Raw genomic sequence first — 19,857 nt, forward strand, 5'->3', positions numbered from 1 at the left:
ATGTCCACTCAGACCCCAGAGACTAAAAGATGGGGAGAGGTGGCTTTTCCAAAGGGGAATCAGGAACCAGAAGAAGAAGTGACAGATGCGGGTGAACCAACCTATAAAGTCCGAACACTCATCCTTGTCTGTCTCTCTTGTTGCTCACGGGGCATGCCCCCTCTGATCTGGAGGACTCAGCCCTATCCTCTCCTACTCCTGGCTCCAAGCCTGCCTTCCCTGAACACAGGTTTCAGAGAATGGGGGTTGAAGGAACAACAGTGCCCCCTACCAGACAACCTGCAATTGTCCCTTCTCTGAGCGGCCCACCACGGGCAGCTCTTCACCCTCCAAGGCCATGGCACACTCTTCCTGACCGTTTCTGGGAACAATACTTTAGGGTCTTTGAGACTCATGTAAGGGTGACACAGTGTGGCTGGAATGAAGACCAACTTGGGGGCTCGGTCACCCCCTCAGAAGTGTGGCCATTGAGCAGGCTTCCATGGAGCCCAGAGGTGAAATACACAGGCTCTGGAGTCAGATCTCGTGGGTCTGCCAGTTACAACTCTGTGATCTTGAACTTAAGTTCTGCCTCCATTTCTTCACCTGTAAAATAGGTCTGATAATAATATCGACCTCCAAGTGTGGTTGTGAGGATTAAATGAGCTAGTGTGTGCCCCTATGGCACACAGCTAGTGCTCAGTGAATGTTACCTGCCACCAACACCATCTGATCACACATTTCCCCCTGAGAGAGTTAAGATTTACATCCATTTCCAGGATTGGGAGCCTGTGACACAAAGCACTCAGCACCTCTCACGAACACCTCCCTTTGTGCCATCTCTAAATCACCAACGTTGGGAATAAAGGAGAAAAACGTAGATGATCGGAGATGATTTGCATTTAATGCCCTCCTCAGAGGCTCCTGACAGCATCACCCGAATTAATGACCACCTAGTGCACAGTGAAAGCATGTTCGGTGGCTTCCCAGCCGGGCATAAAAGAAGGGAACTAATGTGCCAGGTATGGGACGAGGGTTCTACCTGTGCTATTTCCTTTACTATTATGTCAACCTATGTGGTAGGTATCATACCAATTTTACGGATGAGGAAACTGAAGTCCAGATGAATTAAATAATTTGCCCAAAGTCACACAGCAAATATCAGAGCTGGGATTTGAACCCATGGCAGTCTGATTCCAAAACCCATGTAGTTTTAACTCTACCTCATTCTTCAGAGGAATGAAAGAGACACCAAGGGCACCGTCCATCTCTCTGGTGGATAATGGGCCACTGGATGATCAAGTAGTGTCCATATTTTTATTAAGAAACTCATTTCAAGAGAACATTTCTAAGGCATTCATTACTTTTAATCAGTATTTCGCAATAATTAGGAACCATTTTTGATGAATAGGGAACGTGAATCAACTCTCAATGGCTCAAGGAGATTCAGCTCTGATCCCAGCCCTGAAGCCTGCATAGGTGAGTGGGTCCCCGCCCTGGCTGACTCTGCAGAAGAGCTGCAGCTCTGACGCACAAGGGAGCTGGTCAGCAAAGGGTGTGTCTGTCACCTGAGAGCACCGCCCCTTGGCATTGTTTCTCAGAGCCTGTGTTGGGAGGTGCCGTTTCCCACCTGAGAGCCCCACCTGGTGAGCATTCTGTGTCCATGTGGCTGTGTCCTCACAGGCACAGAGTAGTACATGTTGAAAAGTGTGCAAATCTGATTTGATGTGCTTTGTTCTTTAAACTTGCAGAGAATTCATTGCTGGGACCCGCTAGTCCTGGGTTCCACCTTCTCAGGGTTGGATGGAACCGCCTTCGAACCAATGAGGAAACCAAGTCACTGCCTGACTGTCATTTGTGCCCCAGCAGCTCCCTCTGACGAGGAACTCCAGTACTTGGAGAAGAACTGCGTCAGTGACCCAGAGTGTAGACGGGAGCTTCTCTGACCAGAATCCAAACCCGCTCCCTGATGGGAGGCCAAGGATTTCAGCTCTGGTGCTTGGTCACCCAGAGTGGGGACGCCCGTTAGCATGTGGTCAGTGGGCACCCCGGAGACACCGCAGACTCGCCCATTCCAGCCTCTCGAGGTCGGGGTTCCTGTGGACACAGGCTCCACTGCTGTGCACTGTGGCAGGTTCTCCCGAGCACCGTGTCCTCCTGGCGCCCCGTCTTCTGACACCTCATCAGTCCCTCTGGGTGCCAGGCCTTGCCGACTGCTTCACCCTGGAGGCCGGTCCCGGAGCCTATTTCACGGCTCATTCAAAAGGAAAACTAGGAGGACTTTTCCATTTCATCTGTTAAATGATTTAATTCATGAGGGACTTGGTCACCATGGATCCCAGCACAGCCCGGTTGCTGGGTCATTTTCAATTTACCACTCTGATGAAACCGCACAAACCCCACCAAGCTCTGCGCTGGGCCCCAACAGAAGTCGCACGGCCGGGCCCTAGGGGACATCTGGTCAGGGGACTGAGGCTGGAAGGGGAGGGCAGCAGAGTGTGTTTGATCATTTCATGCAACTGATGTGTGAAGTGATACCCACAGTGATGGGATCCAATCCCCCCTGAAGATGGGGCCCCATGGAAACACATCTGATAAATATTAAGAGGGAGCATTATTCCCGGAGCAGTTTTAGCCCCAGAGGACTTCAAGCTCCTGACCTTGTTCATGCCCATGTTTACGGGCAAGGACTTCAAGCTCCTGACCTTGCTCATGCCCATGTTTATGGGCAAGGACTTCAAGCTCCTGACCTTGTTCATGCCCATGTTTACGGGCAAGGACTTCAAGCTCCTGACCTTGTTCATGCCCATGTTTACAGGCAAGGACTTCAAGCTCCTGACCTTGCTCATGCCCATGTTTATAGGCAAGGACTTCAAGCTCCTGATCTTGCTCATGCCCATGTTTACAGGCAAGGACTTCAAGCTCCTGACCTTGCTCATGCCCATGTTTACAGGCAAGGACTTCAAGCTCCTGACCTTGTTCATGCCCATGTTTACAGGCAAGGACTTCAAGCTCCTGACCTTGTTCATGCCCATGTTTACAGGCAGTCATCGCCGCCTCCCCTTCCCACAACTCCTGCTCCTTGTGGGGGTCGGTGAGGACAGCCTGGCCAGCCCTCAGGTCAGAACAGGTGACACAGGGCGTGAGCGGGAGAGCCGGGGGCTGGTCTGCTGGAGGGAGATTTGAGGCAGGGGAACAGAAGCCACGACCTGAATCAACATGCCCAGGCCTGAGTGGTGCCCCCGCCCGGCCTGTCCCACGGTCCCCAAGGTCCCCATGGTGGTCTCCCGATGGGGTTCCCTCCTGAAGCTCTTGATGCATTTGAGGGTGTCGAGGTCCTGTGGTTCCTTGGAGGTGCTCCGTCATCCGAGATGTACCAGGAAGGCTCCTCAGGGGACTGAAGACTCGGGAACCTGTCCTGGTAAAAGGTGGTGGTCGAGTCACTCGGGATCTGAGGTTGCAGGTTGGATTCTGAGGCCAGGACGAGAGGAACCGACCAGAAGGAAACGGGAGCAGAGCAGCGGGCCTCAGAGGAGCAGGAGCCAGGGCGTCCTTGGGGTCTGGGCAGCAGGAGGAGATGGGTAGACAGGTAGGAATCGGGGTGAATTGGATCCTCCAAGTAGGATGGACGGGCCCTTATCCCTAGCAGGAAACAGGGCCAGAGCGCCAGCGCCCCCTCCAGGAGCTGGTCCCCAGCCAGATTCTACCCCTTACAACCCTGTCAGGGACCCGTTGAGTAAAGCAGGTCAAAGCTGGTGGGACCTCAGGGGTCGTTTCATCACAGCTCTCATCCCACAGGCGGCAGCAGCAGCCCCGAGGCCCGGGCGTGATGTGACCGGGCAGGTAGCAGGAGCAGAGGGGCACTAGAGCCCTGGTCACTCCAGGATGGCCCAGCCCCCTGAGTGCTACACCGTGGTCCTCCCAACACAGAGGAGGGCGTTCAGACACTGAACCAACAGTAAAAAAATCATGTTGTGTCCTAAAGGGGAAACAAGAAAAAGCAAGTGATTGCTATATTCCATCATTACTGGGTGCTTCAATGAACACAGATTCAAAAGAAGGAAATGTAACATTTTTATTGAAGTATAGAAAAGCCTGAGGGGGTGTGGGGAAGCTAATTGGGCCACCCTTCCGTCTTCATAGCTATTTTCACATCAGGCCACATCTAACCCCCCTGGGATGATGGTAAATGCTACTTGCAGGCCCTCAAAGAATTGGTAATTTCCATATTACTTTATAAATCCTCAAAGTGTATGTACACTTGGTTTCCTCTAGCCATTCATTTCACAAATGTTTATTGAGCACCTACTGTGTGTTGGACCCTGAACGGGGCTGGAGGTTGTTCAGCAGTGAGCAAGGCAGGCAAGGTCCCCCTCCAAATGGGGCTGATGTCCTCACGGGGGGGTTCAGCGAGAATAAGCGAGTGCATAAGGGAGTGAACCAGAGAAAGTGAGGGAGTGACGAGCGCTGAGGAATGGAAACCACGTGCGTGATTGGGGGAGGGGGCGTCACGCTGGATCCCGGGGTGGGGAGTGGGCTCTCTGGGGAGCTGGATGTGAGCTGAGCCCCGGGCGATGGGGAGGAGCTGCCTGGGGAGGTGTGTGGGGGGAGGGCTCAGGCAGAGCGGAAACTTGTGCAAGACGCCACACAGCCTCTAAATCGGCAGCACGTGGCTCTGGGGGAGAAGCAGCTGCGCAGATGTCCCTGCTCTTCTGCCCGTGGCTCTGCCCCTGTGCACGGAGGGCGTCACCGTGACGGCCAGTTTGCTGCCAACTTGGGCCCCGGGCACGAGGCCGTCCCACTGGATAACTGTATTTCTTCATCTCTCCCTTCAGCAAATGGAGGGACGTGGATTCTAGAACTTCACCCCTTTAATTGACAAGTTCTTCCAAGTCTCAGGGGTTTGTCCTTCAGGTATGATTTTATTCATTCATTCATGCATTCACTCACTCATTCATTCATTCCACAGATGTTTATGAAGTGTCTCCTGCGTGTCTGACCCGTTCTGAGCACCGGGAACAAAGCCGGGAACAAAACGGGAAGATCCCTCCCTGCGGGATCCGTACATCCTAACACACAGGGACGAACGCTGACGTCAGCTGGTCAAAGGAATGGTGTCAGTGCTGGTCGGTGCTTTGGCAAGAAGTAAAGCAGGGAGGTGGGCACTGAGTGTGGAGGATGTGGTAGGGGTGTTATTTTAAACGTGGGGTGAGGGAGGCACTCCGAGAAGGCGACAGAGAGGGAGCAGCCCTAAGACTACCTGGGGGAGGAGCTTTCGTGCAAAGGCCCTGGGGTGGGCATGGAGCTGGATCTCCAGGCTCAGCAAGGAGGTCAATATAACCAGATAGGAGAGAGGAAGGGGTCGAGGGGCAGGGGAATCAGAGCGGTGAGGAGGGGCCCAGTCAGAAAGGCCCCAGGGTCAGTGTAAGGACTTGGCTTCTACGCTGAGTCAGGTGGAAGCAGCAGAGGGTTTAGATCAGAGGAGTGACAGGATCTGGCTTTTTAATTTCTGCCCCCGTTGTCTCAGTAGAACTCACTTCCTGAACAAGACTTGGCTTTAGCTGTCCCAGAGCCCCAGGGCTGGGCTCCGGCGCGGCGGCTGACACACCCACTCCAGGCTCCCACGCGGCTGAGTGGCCCCGGGGCCCGCTCTGCCCGGGTCTCTCGTTTGTGGCATTTGTCACGTTCACCCCCTCCCGAGTCTGGCCCGTGTATGAGCCTCATTACACCTGGCACAGAGAACGAGGCTCAGCAAATGGCTCATGAAGCATCTTTTTAAAGGTTAATGGTCACTGGCGAGGGAAGAAGGGGCCATTGAGCATCTCCGCCTCTTTGATGATGTGGATTTTTCAGTTAAGTGAAAATGTGAGTCGCGTCTCCTTGCAGGTACCTGGTCTGATTACCAAGCAGCCAAGGAGGCCTCGGGGTGTCTTGGAGGCTGGAACCGTCAGCCCGGGGTGAGCTACGAGCGCTTTACATGAGCTGCTCCCAGGTGAGGGGTGGGGGGTCAGGCCACCCCCAGCCCCCCTGCCGGCTCCACCCAGGTGAGCCCTGTGTGTGTGGAGAGGCGGTTCTGGAGGATTCCACGCTCAGGCCGGTAAGCTCCGGGAGGGCAGGGATAAGGTCTCTTCTCGGATTCATGGCGCATGGCGCATGGCTCCTTCGGCCACTGGGAGGGGACAGGCGAGGCCAGAGGCTGGAGAGGGTGGTGGCCGTGAAGTTAGGAACCCCAAGGGCTCAGGGAGGAGGTGGAGGAGGCGCTGGGATGAGGTTGGGGCAGGTGTGGGGGCGGCAGGCTAGGGGCGGCCCGATCTCGTTACCGTCTCCCCTGTATCTTTGGGTTAGAAATACCTCATTGGGTGCAGAAGGCATTGATTAGGAAGGACTTGCCCCTTCCTACAACTGAGGCTCCTGTGACCATCTTGCTTTACAAAAAGTATTTCACAAATGGACGTGTGAATGAATAAATGAATGAATGAATGAGAATCAGCTGGTCTGATTCTCAGTAGATGTAGAAGCAAATTATGGCCACCTGACCCAGGAGAATATTCAAGGGAACTAACTGGCTCTTTCCTGAGGACAAGGACGGGCTATTTCCTGTCTGGGCCTCAGTTTCCCTGTGGCTAAAATGAAAGGGTATCTAAATCTTAAAGGACATATCAGGGGATAAGCACGAGAGACTAGGCTGTGTGTCTTGCAACGTCCTACAGGGAAAGTGGGGAAAATCCTATTACTCAGTGGTGGGAGGGGCGCCCACTGGGACTCTCACCTGGAGCAGGTGGGCCTTGGAATCCTTCCTCATTGGTTTCTTCCCTCACCTTGGCCTACCGGCCCCTGCCTGCCTCTCCAACCCCACCTTTCTACCAAGTAGGTTACAGCCTCAGTGAGCATGACAGGGACCTCAAATTACAGTGGCTTAAATAAGACAGTTTATTTCTTTTTTGCATGAAATCCAAGCCCGTAGGGTGATTCTTCTCTGTAGTTTTCAGGGTCCCAGGCTCCTTCTACCTTGCTGCTCTGTCACCCTTGGGATGTGGCTTCTCCCACAAGGTGGATCACATCCCCGTGGCTGGCCAGCAGGGAAGGGCAGAGGGGACAGATGGACACAAGCCTTCCCTTTAAGGGTGGGGCCCAGCAGCTGAGCACACAGTTCTCTTTCCCATTGGCCACAGCCCAGTCACATGACCACCCCTGACTGCAAAGGGGGTGAGAAGTGCAGTCTTCATTCTGCCCGGCTGTGTGCCCAGAAAAAAGGCTATTACTGGGAGGGGACAGTGGATGTTGGGAGACAATATCCCATTTGGCTCACGTTGCTTCGGCCTGGAGTGACCAACTGTCCTGCTCTGCTGAGGCATTTCTTTGGACACAGAACTTGCAGTGCTAGATCTGGGATAGTTATAGGAGGAGTTGTCCACGCTGGCTTCTTTTCTTTTCCCCAAATGGGCCCAGCACGTTCCTGCCTCAGGGCCTTTGCATGTGCTGTTACTTCTGTCTGGAACACACTTTCCACACCTCCTTCCATTCAGAAAGGATTACTGGGTGCCCACCTCATGTATGAGCTGCTGTTCTAAACACTACATGCCAGGTGCAGAGTGAAAATTCCAACCATGCTTTTAACATAACAAGGATAATTCTTTCTACTCCTCCCTGGTCACTTTTGTTTCCAAATCTCCGTGGCTTAGTAATTTTTATTATCTGCAGCTCTGAAAGCAACACCTCTTTCCCTAAGGCTCTGACTGGGCTCTCACACAGTCTGATAAATCTTATATTAATAATAACCCGAAAGAAGAACATGTATTAAATTCTAAGATTATGATCTAGGAAACAAGGATTTTGAAGAGATGTGTAAGCCTAATAAAAGGAAATGTGGGGTGGAGAAAGTTTTCATTAAATAGAACCACACCTCTTGGGTGAGTTCATTGGTACAATCTTTCCGGAGGGCAGTTTGGCACTATATGTAGCAACTGCAACTGCAAATGCACAACTTCAGGCCCCAAAGTCCATTTACAGGAATTTATCCCAATGAAATAATAAGAAAAATATGCAAAGGTGGATCTCTAAGGATTTTTGTAAGAGGAAAAGTATAAAAGCTTAAATGTCCGTTGGCTGGGAAGCACAGATTGTTATCCTCTGCCCTGACACCAATAGGCAGTTCAGATGAGGAAACGGAGGCAGAGAGAGTTTAAGCAACTTACCCAAGGTCACACAGCAGGAAGTGGCAGAGCTGGATTTGAACCAGAGAGGCGACTCCAGAGCCCATGCTCTTCCCCAGTCGGCTCTGCCACCTCCTAGGCCTCCAAAGGGAATGACACTGTCTTCCCGGGAATAATATAGAGATTTCTCTGGGAGGTAAGAGGATGGCGCAGGACTCAGAAGTCTGAAGTGTGGGGCCCAGAACACCCAGATCAGGTGGGAGGCCTGTGGTGGCCGAGAGTGCTGGCTGTCCCCAGGTGGCCAGGGTGGAACCAGCTCCGCTGCCCCCTTCCCGGGGTGAGGGCTGTGTTATTTGCTCCCCCCTAATCCTCCAAGCCTGCGGCCCAGCCCCAGGCCTCCAAACCCAAGACCACCCAGTTGAGACTGGAAGGAAAACCTGCCCTTGTAAGTGGAATCAGGTGAAATCTGGCTGCAAATTAGTCTATCAGAAACCAAAAGGCTGTGTCACAAGCGTGGCCACTGTCAGCTGCATGGAAATGACGGAGATGAGAGGGACAGCGTCTGTCCAGAGGGGAGCTAGAGGAGGGAATGTTGTGGACGATGGAAGGAGGACAGGCCTGTCCCCAGCAGACATGTTGTCCTCAGAGAACTGGCCCGGGACAGGGAGATGCCCCCGCGGTGGGTAGCATGTGGTCTGAGGCCGGAACATCGGACACACAGGAGCTATTGGTGGTCTCCTGGGAGCTGGGGGGGCATCTTGGCCAGATGGTGGGGTCCTCAGCGGCTCAGCCCCTTTGTGTGTGTGTGGGGGGGTGATGGCCCTCTGCCCTGTCCCTCTGAAGGTGGCCATAAGGGAGGGAAGCCAAAGAGCTCAGCGTTGGACAGACTGGGAAGCGAGTCCCACTTCCCTCCAGGCCGGTGACTCTGAGCCTCAGTTTCTCCAGCTGTCGAGTGGGGCTAGTATCAACCTATATGGACTGCCTGTTGGTGCGAGGCCCTAGTTAAGCACCTTTAATTCCTAGGGGCGGGGACTTTATTATCCTCATTTACAGCTGAGAAAACAGAGGCACAGAGAGGTTAAGTCACTTACCTGGGGTCACACAGATGCTGTCTGTGGTTAGGACTCCAGACTAGCCGGGATCAAGTGGAGCCCTCGGCACCGTGCCGGTGGCCTGGCAGGTGCTCGGGAACGTCAGGTGCTGTTTGCGACCCTCATCACTGCTGCTGCCACCAAGAGGACCAGGAGTGAGACCACCGTATCTGCCTCTGAGGGCCGTGGTGAGCAGGAAGCGAGGTGACGCACGTAGGACCCAGTGCACTGGCTGCGGCCAAGTCAGCTGACGGCGACCCCGTGGCAGCAGCAGGAGCAGCTCTTGCTGAGGGTGTCACAGCGGGTTCTGCCTGTTCTCCGGGCCGAGGGCCTGCCTGCCAGCTCCTCTGAGCCTGGTCCCAAGTGCGGGACCCCAGGGTCTGGGGTTCTTGGGAAGGGGTGGGCGGGCCCAGCTCAGGCCTCCCTCGGGGGCCTGTCCCCCACAGCCATGCCGGGGGAGCCGCTCCTGGTGGGCTCGGGAGGATGCCGGGCTAAGCGGCCACAGGCCAAGTTCCTGCCGTCCGGTCTGTGCCCCCAACCCCAGCCCCTCGGCCTTGCAGGCTGCTGGACAAACACTGGAGGGGGTGACTTCTCAGGCTCTAGTGGGCACGGCCCTCCTCCTGCCCCACCCCCTCACCCCGGCCTCACTGTGGGACAAACGGCATCTGGTCCAACACACCCACCACCGGATGTTTCCTGGTACAGAGTTTATCAAATTGCAGGTTGTGATGCATGAGTGGGTCTTGAAATCAATTTAGAGGGTGGAGCCCTGCGCTTAAACTCTGCAATAGACCAGAATAGAATAGATGAGGAAATATCAGAGTGCGTGGCGCACAGTGAAGGGGTGTTTGGGGAAACTTCTGCTTTGTTTTCACATAAATAGGCGTGTGTGTGTGTGGAACACCGTGTAACATGTGTTTCTTACTGCGGTTGCGTTAAAAAATGATCGACAGACTGTCTCATGGCCTTCGTGTCACACAAAGTGTGACACTTGTGTGACTAAGTGTGACACTTAGTCACGCCGGGGCCCAGCAGGTCTGTGCTCTGTTGATTTCGGGGAGGAGACTGTAAAGCCTGGAACATGAAGGTGGGAGACAATGGGTCACGGGAGATGGCACCAGGGCCGGTGCAGCAATGAGTCCCCGGGCCGCCCCCCCCTCTTTCCCTCCCTGGCGAAGCCGCTCTGCCCCGTTGTCACTTCTCTGCAGCCCGTGTCCCCGCTTTCTGCTCTTCCCAGCGCCCATCAGGTCAGATGTTACCACGGTGACTTCCGGCTCTTGTTTCTCTTCTGTGAGCGTCCCTGGAGCGCCGGCTCCCCCAGGACGGGAGCCCGTTCCCCGATGCACCCCAGCTCGAGCCCAGCGCGGGGCACGGTAGGGACTCATGTGTTGGGAGGATGTCTGGGGTGGGGGGAGGTCTGCCGCGCAGGGGTGAGCCCCAGAGAGCAGCACGGCAGGGGGAGGGGCTCCTCTTTCCGAAAGTCCCCGAGTCCCCCGGCCCTGCCCACCACGTGCCCCCTGCCTGGCTTCCTGCTGCCGCTCCTGCGTCGCCCCTGAGGGTCCCAGCTGCCAGGCTGGGCTGTGTGGGAGCCCCAGAGACCGGAGGGGCTGGAAGTGAACGCCCCGGGGGTCCCAGGCCTGATGGACTTGGGGCCATGCCCAGCTCTCCTGGCTGCGGTGCCTGTTTGTGCTGCGGGCTCCCCGGCGGGACTGGCCTCTTGATTCCCACGGAAGTAACTTGCTGGAGGTGGGCACACGCCCCTTCCCAACAACCTCAGGCCCATCTTCTGACTGCGCTCTGGGGCTGGACTCCACGGGCTGCAGACAACCCCTTGGCTGGTTCCCAGAGGAACAGGCAGAATGCTCGTGGCCTCCTTCCCTGTCTGGTGTCCCTGCCCCTCACCCCCGACCGGTGTTGTTTGTGATCACCCCCCAGAGGAAATCCTTGGACTTGAAGCCTTGCCTCAGGGTCGGCTTCTGGAGAAACCAAAACAGAGACAGAGGATGGAGGGCTTTCTTCTGGTCTGTGTTTACATTCTGTGCATGCGATGCGTGTATGTATGTATGTAGGTATTTTCCCTGAGTTGGGGTGGATTTGCAAGACCGAAAAATGGGTACAAAGCGGTGTCGAGGGTTTTATATGGCAGGCAGCAAGGATGTGGCTCTCCTCCCATCATCCGTAATGGGGCGGGGGAGGGGATTGCAGGACAAAGAAGGCAGCCGCGAGAGAACATGAGAGAGGGCGGGGGGAGGCAAGGAGGGTGAATGGAGGGGGAAGAGGAAGGAGAAAAGGGGGGATGGGTGCACGTGAGGGAGAGAAGGGAGCGAGGGGGGTCTTGATGGGGCCAGAGGAGCGGCTTCCTCAGTGCTGAGTCAGCAGCCGCCCTGACTCAGAAACTCGAATTGTCCATCCAGTGACCCCTCAGGCCTCACGGTCTCTGTTAGAACATGAAAGGTGTCCAGCAGATCCTCAGGGCCATTCAGTTTTCATCCCATATATGTGGGGCTGTGCGTGCGAACTTACACACATGCACCCACACTCACACATACGTGCCCTGTCTCACCCCTACACACTCGCCGCTCAGACACAGCCAGTCAGTGTCATTAAAATGCCAGGCCATGCCTCTGCCTCCTCGCAGAGCCCACGTGACCCTGCTGCTCAGAGAAGGCCACGAGTCCGGAGGGTGAGCCCTGGCATCGGTCCACTGCTCTCCATGGCAACCTGGCTGATACCTGTTTGTCAGTTTAAAAGCTCCAGGACTACAGGAGCTCTCACGTTACTTCACGCAGATCAGCTGTTCACTATTCAGTGCTCTCACTGTTAGGCGAGGCAACGGGGCACAAAATTGGCATCTGCTCTGCGTGTGTGTGTGTGGGAGTGAGTCTGGCGCACAGTTGAGATGAGGGGCTGGGGGCAAAATAGCATTAAAAATACAGCCAGTAGTAATTGGATTATAGTTGTTGATTGCTTTCAAAGTACTTAACACAGTGTATTAATTCCAAAGATAAATTACATCCAGTGAATTCTGAAGTGTCTCACTGATAGAACATGGGCTGTAAGAAGAAAGAACACCCTTGCAAACCTGATCAAATCTCCCATGCGGTCCTGACGTCGCTGGTGGACTCAGGGACTAACATCCAGGTAGGAGATGTGGGAGAAAATAGGAACATGCCCGTCAGACGGGTCGGCAGTGACGGTGGGGTCAGGACAACGGAAGACCCAGGACCCACGTGGCGGGACTCCAGGCTCTGTGTCCCCCGCCCTCTGGGTGTGGGACGAGGTGGGAGGTGGGGCTGGGGGAAAGCGGTGGAGATGGAGAAAGCTGGAGAGAAACGGCCACAGCTGCTTCCTCCGTCAGCAGCAGGTCTCAAAGCCAGTGTCCCCACGGGCCTGGCAGGTAACAAAAGAAGTGAAGAGGGCTGGACCAGCCGCCAGCCAGCACTTCCTGAGGGATTCCCACCTGCCAGACACGTTCCAAGCAGGTTCTGGATGCCCCCCAGCCCTGTGGTGTGGTTTTGTTACCGTTTCCCTGTAGAAGGGGAAAGACCCGGGGAGGGACCCAGCAAGTGGCCTGTGGACAATGCAGCACAGCAGTTGGGGTGGCAGATCCTGGGTCTCCATGTGGGGACAATAGGGGGAGGGGTGGAATCGGTGGCAAACTGCGGAGCACGAGCCTGTCTAAAGGGGCTGGTGCCCTGGCCTCGGTGCCACACAAGCTACCAGGAGAGGATTTGGGCGCAGAGTGGCGCCGTGTCCTGAGATCTTAAGAGAATCAAAGTATCAGATGCTCAAGTGAAATCTCAGGTTTTTCATGTGTTGACATCGGATTCACATTTTTCAAAAAACACCAGGAGGGACAAACTCGACACATCTGCTGGCTGGTTTGTCTCCACAGTGTGACCTCTGAGTCACTGAGAGAGAATCGTTCTGGAAAGTCGTGAGCATCAAGGTGTGTGTGGCGCTGGGCTGGCTGGTGTGAGGAGGGCTTTTCCCCCAAGACTCTGTCATGTTCGGGGGCACCGCCCACCGAGCTGACGCTGCTAGGAGGGGCGCCTGCTTTGCTCCCCCCGGGTGGCCGAGGAGGGCTCTCTGCAGGGCAGGGGGGGCGGGGGCGGGGCTACAGGGACCGGATAGGACAGGCCCTGTCCTGACGCGGCTAACAGTCCCGGAGTGGACAGTGGCCTCCACTTCCCCGGGGTTGCCCGGGCGGCTGGAGGGTCGGGCAGTGCTGGGCCTGGATTTCCACGTGGCTTCCACGCTGGAGACGGGCTCATCCTGTGGGCCATGCCCCTCCCCCAGCCTCTGCGGGAGTCCCCTGACCCCCAGGCCTGTGGGCATTTGCATCTGTAGCCCCGCCCCCATGCAAACCCCCTCTCTCCCCCCCAGGCCAGGGCAGGGTCAGGTTTAGGACACTGTCCTCCTGCCCCTACGTGGGCAGAGCGACACCCCATCCCAGCCTGGATGGAGGCCCCATAACAACCGTCCCCCTCACAGTGGCCATCTCTCCTGAAAGGGTCACTTTAAGAATGCCAGGTGGCAGGTGCCAGATTTTGGCATTTGAGGAGCTCCCATAAGCTCCCAGGACCAAAGCAATCCCCTTTTGTCAGCACTGATGGGGAACAACTGGCCGCTGTCCTTTAATTAGGAGGGGACATGCTCAGCTATGGCCTCCTGCAGGGCTGCATAAACGTCCATTAAATCAGCCTGTGCGCTCTGTCGCTCCCCGCAGACCGTGAGGGCCCACTGAGGCCAAGGGGGAGCCCCCAGCCCCAATCTGGCTCCGGAGTCCAAACAGCGGCCAAGAGAAAACGCCAGTCAGCCCAGATTCCTGGCAGCTGATCAATTGGGCAAATTATTTCGTGCAAATTAACTCTTAAGACTGAAATCTGGGCAGGACTCTGCAAGTTCACGGGCACCTATTATCTGCTGGTTTCAGGCGCCTGGGTGCACCTGAGGGCAGGGTGCTCGTCTGCGGGAGGGAGATGTTCTGGAAGCTGTGGCCGCTGGGGTCGGCCAGGCGCCTCCTCTTCTGCTTCTCATCCCCTGATGGAAGACGGTTCTGGCCGGGGGATGCGGCTCCAAGGCCTCCTCCTGCGTCTCTAGGAGCCCCAGGGTCAGGCGTGACGGGAGTGACTCAAGCACCATTTCCTGCTGTCGGAAGGGGCCACCGGCAGTGTCCCGGGCCTTCCCCATCCCGAGGGGTGCCCGTCTGAGGCCACACATGGGCACAAAGTGGGGTCCAGTGTGCAGGACATGACTGAGGGAGGTTGGAAAACAGGGACAGGTCGTGGACACCTGGGGCCAGAAGCATGGATGGAGACGTCGGTGCTCAGACAAGTCCCAAAAGATGGAGAGAGGCGGAGGTGGGAGCCCCGTGCCAGGGGCTGAGACGTGGGGTCTCAGTGCGGCTGGGCCGGCAGGTGGCAGAGACCAGCAAGCCTGGGGTGGCCGCACAGAGACAGCCCAGGTGCATTCCGCCTTCCCAAACCCACTGTCCTGGCAGGGGACCCGCCACCCAGGAACCTGCTAGCCTCTGTCACTTTGTCTGCCTTTGGTCACTGCAAAGACGATGCTCACAGCCCCATCATGGCCCGTTGGTGTTGCCTGTTCATGCCCTCTCCTCACGCCCTGCCCCTGTGATTGTTTCCTCCACCCCTGGTTCTCGGTGTCTGTCCAGCAATGACAGCCCAGGCTCGCTCCCGGGGTTGGTGTCCGCCTCCCGCAGAAAGCCCACCCCGCAGTCCGGTAGTGCCCGGGGTTGGGGAAGCGCTGATGAATTTTCATCTCCACCTTTTCCCCTGTTTTCCCATCATCTCTTTTCTTGGAGCCTCTGCCCTGAATCCCAATGACTCTGGAAGCCCCTGGTGACCTCCCATCCCGTATACACGTGTCACTTCTGCCTAGGCCTGTCAAGGCCAGCACACCCTGCTTAGCTCTGCCTCTGCAGAAACTGCCACGTTCACCCCTTCTCCCTTCCTCCCTCCCTCCCTAGTCCTATGGGAGTACAAGTCTAGTCACAGGGGAAGCCACGTGGCATACCACACAATGCACCAACCCCGTTCTAACCCTGCACAGACTCCCACCCCATCTATTTCCTTCTTCTGTTCCTCTGCGGTAAACACCCATTGGCTCTTTCTTCCCAGGGCCGCATCTGTGCAGAGGGGGCCAGAAAACAAACTCACTCAGAGCCTGAGGAGGAGTTGGGGCTCTTTGAAGCTGCAGCCCTGCATGTATAATCAGCAACCCCAGGGCCCTTCTAGGGCTGGCTGCTGGGGGGAGGGAGAGTGCAGGTTAAACAGAGAGTGTAAGGGAGGCGCAAGCAGCAGGGGTAATTAATTTCTCTTGAAAGTTTATCACCCTGTTGTTAATTTCCTTGTTGCATGTAGAAAAGTAGACACAGGCTCAATTAAGAGTGATGCTCTGGTGCCAACCATGCTTGTCTTTTAATCACGCTCTTTGCATATTGATTTTGACATCTCGGTTTAATCACAGGCTGTTTCACTGCGTTGTGGAATCCTTGTGCAACTTGTGGGGCTTTTCTACATCTCCCAGAGTTGGGAGACAGCTCCCAAGATGGGACCGCAGACAGCACTCAGCCGGCGGCCTCCCTGCCCTGCTGGGTTTCTGTGCGGGAAGGATGTGAAGATCCTACCAGAGAGCAGTTACTTTCTAAGGGAAGGAATACATTTCCAGGTTTGCAGAGGACCTTGTACTGGAGGTTGGGACTGAGGACTCCAGCAGGACAAGAGCACATTTTTTCCCATCCCAGTGAAGGAGAAATTGAGAAGGCAAGAAGCCTGGCTGGTGGCAGTCCCTGGAGTCAATGAGGTCAGTAGGCTCTGGTCACAGCAAGAAAGGGCTGAGCCCCGAGCAAGTGCCGGGTAACCAGAACACAGAAATATGCCTCCATCCCAGCTGCGGGCATTGCACAGGGCAGTGGGGCTCAGTGGCTTCTCTCTGAGCCCCTGTGATTACTGTGCTTAGCATGGGTCCCCTCCCCCCCTCCCCTGAGGTCCTGTCTGCACACACCGCTGGCATTGAGGATTTCAGACTGTCCTCGACCTGGGTGATGACCATAGGGTGAACGACGACAGCTCCCATCCCTGTGATGCTACGTTATGTGAATATGTGGATGGATGTGTGCCTTTAGGAAACGTGTGCCTTATAACCGCTCTATGATTATTATCTCCACTCTACAGATGAGGAAACTGAGGCTTAGGGTAAGAAACTTGCTCAAGTGGTGGGGTTGGGATTGGAACCCACATCTGGCCTCAGATCCCTGACTTGTAACCTCTACCATAGACCCACAGGTCCTTCCTGTCTTTAGGGTCTGTGGTTCACTGGCCCCTCCTTACATCCCCAGTGAAGACAAGCCTGGCCTTTGTGTGCCCGGGTCTGGTTTTCTGGAAGATCACTTGGTGTCAGGACAGAAGACAGACATTCAGGAGTCTGAGCACTAATTTTCCTGGTTATTCTGAAAAGGTGCAGTTTTCTCATTGAAGACGCCCCAGAGATCTGATCTGATTGTGGGCTGGTTTAAAAGTGCTTGCTCTGACCTCCAAGGGCATCTGCTGATTGGCTGTCCAGCCACTCAGACCCCGCCATGCGCCTGTGCTGGGCTAAGTGCTGCATGAGGGTTTATTCATTTGATGCTCACAGCAGTTCTGTTTTATTTCTAAATTGGGAAACAGGCACAGAGCAGTAATTAAGTTCATTAGTAAGTGAGAGGGCTGAGATTTGAACCCAGACTGCCTGGTGCCGGGGTCCAGGCTTCTAACTACTATTCTGTGTGGCCCCCAAAAGAGCCCCAGGCTGCAAGTGCAGGGACTTTTGTGCGGGGGCAGGTGGAGCCTGTTTCTCTAAGGGTCCTGCAGGGTCCGCTGGGAAGGGCGGGTTGGCCGTGACTGTCTCTGCCGGGAGCCCCGTCCCTGACCTCTCCCACGATCTGCTCCTTCTCCTCCTTCAGGACTCAGGTCCAGTGTCCCCTCCTCATTCCCTGAGTCCCTATTCAGGTCCACCCCCGCCCGCCACTCCATCCCTTCAGCCTGGTTAAAGTTCTTCCCAGTACACATCTCACTCTCTGGAATTGTCTGCAGGGCTGCCTTGATTTCTTGCTCATTGTGTGTCTCCCGTCACGAGGGCAAGGTCTGGGCTGCATCCCCAGGGCCTGGAACTGTGCCCGGCACAGAGCATGGGCTCCCCAGCGCCTGTGGGATGGATGACATGCGCGCGGAGAAATCCCCAAGGTCACCCCCAACCTGCTCACTCGACAGAGGACATGTGCCCTGCCTCCCCGGCTGCACTGCCACGTGGACACACGTCCTGGGCACACATGACATGGGTCGTCAGGGAGCCCATGGACCCTCCAGCAAGAACGAAGCCGTCTGTGCCCAAGACTCAGCTCAGCCTCCAGATCCTACTGCCTGTGGACGTCCCAAACCAACCAACCGCGGCCCTGCGCCCCTCAGAGGGACACTGAGCGGGGAGGTGGCGCGTGGACAGGACCCCTCCACACACACCTGTGCTGGGGGGGATGGAACATAAACGGGGGAGGGGCATGGCTCACTCTCTACCCCATTTCGCGTGGCTTTTCTCCTCTGGAAAAAGTCCTGACATCTCTTTTTTTTTGGCTCTTTTAGTCTGAGGAGAGATGATGAGCCAGGGGCTGTGGTGGAATAAAAACCTGGGAGATTTGCTCCCTCGTCACCTCCTGAGCTCAAACCAGGCGGCGTCCTTAGGGGCTAACAGTCGGTGGCGTTGAACAAAAGTGTCACGGTCACAAGAGGAAGCTTTTCTCCCAGGAGGGGACTGTGGGGAGTTTGCGCCCATGAAGTCTTGGCTGGGGAGTTGCTTTCCTAAAACCTACCTTCCTAAAACTCTACCAGCCTGTGGCTTTAATTGCAGAGGCGCCTGGAGATGGTGTGTGGTGGGAGCGCGTGTGGCAGCAGCAGAGACCCTGGGTGATGTGGGTGGAGCCTTTGTCCTGGGCAGCAGCTGGTGTGATGGGACGTTCCTGGGTCAGAGTCTGGGGCTTCGAGGCCCAGGCCTGGGGCTCTGGCCTCTCACCTGTGTGACCTCTGGAGAGTGTCTCAGCCTTGCTTAGTCTCCTTTCCCCATCTTTGCAACAAGAACTATCCTGTCTTGCCTTCTCTCAGGCTTGTTGGGGAATCATCTAAACTGATGCAGTGTGTGTAGTTGCTCTCTGCCTGCAAATTATTCCAAAATCTGATGTTGAGTTTCCAACTCCTGACATGCTTTATACCTGTTTTAAGATCAATTATTGCAAAAGTAGCCCCTTACATTGCAGCTGCTTACTCTTTGCTTCTAAGTTTTTTTTGGTCCATGATCCATGATATGAAATATTTTGCATCACAAGCCAACATATACTCGAATTTACAGATCTGAGCCAAAATATGAACACTACTTTTACTATCTGATAATATTCTATCCTATTCTATTCCATTCTTTTCCAACTTCAAACTACTGTCCAAGATGCACTAGATAGATGTAAGGATCCACAGTAGCTCCTTACCTGCCCATTTGAAAACACCACCTTGTCACAGGGCGCTCTCTCACGGTTGTTGCTGCCGTGGATGATTTTTCTCTGCTGACCAGACCATGAACTCCATGAGTCTGGGCAGTTCCTTTGATTCTTTGCATTGCCCATACTGGGCACTGTGCCTGGCACCTGATTGCTGGCTGGAAACAGGAATCCTTCTCTCCTTTTCTCCCATTTTGTTATAACTGTCTAATTTGGGGACGCTGAATGCTCAGTAAATAGCATCCCGTTCTCTTTGCAGAAACGGTGAGGGTTTAATGGGATTCTCTGACAGGCTTCAGCGCTAAGAACTAAGCGGCTTGGCATCGTGTAAAGAGCCTCCCCCAGGCAGTAATGCCTCTGGGACTGTGTCCCCCACCCCAGTCCCCATCTCCATCCCCCCGCACTGAGTTCCAAAGGCATTTTGTGTGTCAGATTTGCATGCAAACCTGAGTGAATGGAAATGAGCAAGGGTGTTTGGATTGTCACATGGCTAGGGAAAGGTGTGATCTGCTGACATCTATTGGGCATAAGCCAGGGACACTAAATGTCCTGTAATATCTCTTGACAGTTCCACACAATGAAAATTGCCCTGCACAAAATGCCTATAGCACCCACTGTTGAGATGCCCTGAGTGAGGCTTGAAGTTTCACAGTTTTGAAATAAAGAGGGTCATAGGAGAATTTGTTTCATCTCCCCAACTCTCCACCCCTATTTTCTTTCTTTACAAATGTCAGAGTCTGTAAGGTTTACACCCAGAAAAGCTGGCCCTGGGACAACTGGGGGGCACCGTTTAGAGAACCGCCTGGCCCCGACATGCCAGCTGGGTTAGAAGCAGCAAGTCCAGACAGATCCAAGCTCCCAGGCCCTGGTGGATGGAATGCGCTGGGGGCTTTAATTACGGTGAGGAGAGGGATAAATCTGTTGCAGGTACAGCCCGGCATGCCTTTCTAATCGCGCCCAACCACAAGGAACCATCCCCGCTCCCTGCACACAAAGGCTCTGGCCCCTGGGAACAGCCCCCTGGGAGCAGAGGAATGAAAAGCGTGGAGTCTCCTTCCTGCCTCGGGCTGGGCTTTGAGGGCAGGTGGGCTGG

The 19,857-nt window shown here is 55.2% G+C and overlaps 1 protein-coding gene across 1 annotated transcript in view; it reads left to right on the forward strand.

Moving 5' to 3' along the window:
* Positions 1–19,857, forward strand: part of LOC309645497 (uncharacterized protein) — a 114,961-nt gene that overhangs the window by 75,687 nt on the left and 19,417 nt on the right. Inside the window, exons 9-17 of the mRNA XM_082430673.1 lie at positions 1,391–3,568; positions 4,949–5,137; positions 5,866–5,936; positions 9,255–10,596; positions 11,159–11,288; positions 11,862–11,961; positions 12,228–12,373; positions 13,075–13,172; positions 14,160–16,051. Of these exons, the coding sequence (XP_082286799.1) occupies positions 2,647–3,165 (519 nt within the window). The 5' untranslated portion in view covers positions 1,391–2,646 and the 3' untranslated portion in view covers positions 3,166–3,568; positions 4,949–5,137; positions 5,866–5,936; ... (4 more) ...; positions 13,075–13,172; positions 14,160–16,051. The remainder of the gene's footprint in view (positions 1–1,390; positions 3,569–4,948; positions 5,138–5,865; positions 5,937–9,254; positions 10,597–11,158; positions 11,289–11,861; positions 11,962–12,227; positions 12,374–13,074; positions 13,173–14,159; positions 16,052–19,857) is intronic.

Source organism: Balaenoptera physalus (assembly GCF_965194825.1).
Source record: "Balaenoptera physalus genome assembly, chromosome: 16".
Lineage (NCBI taxonomy): Eukaryota > Metazoa > Chordata > Mammalia > Artiodactyla > Balaenopteridae > Balaenoptera > Balaenoptera physalus.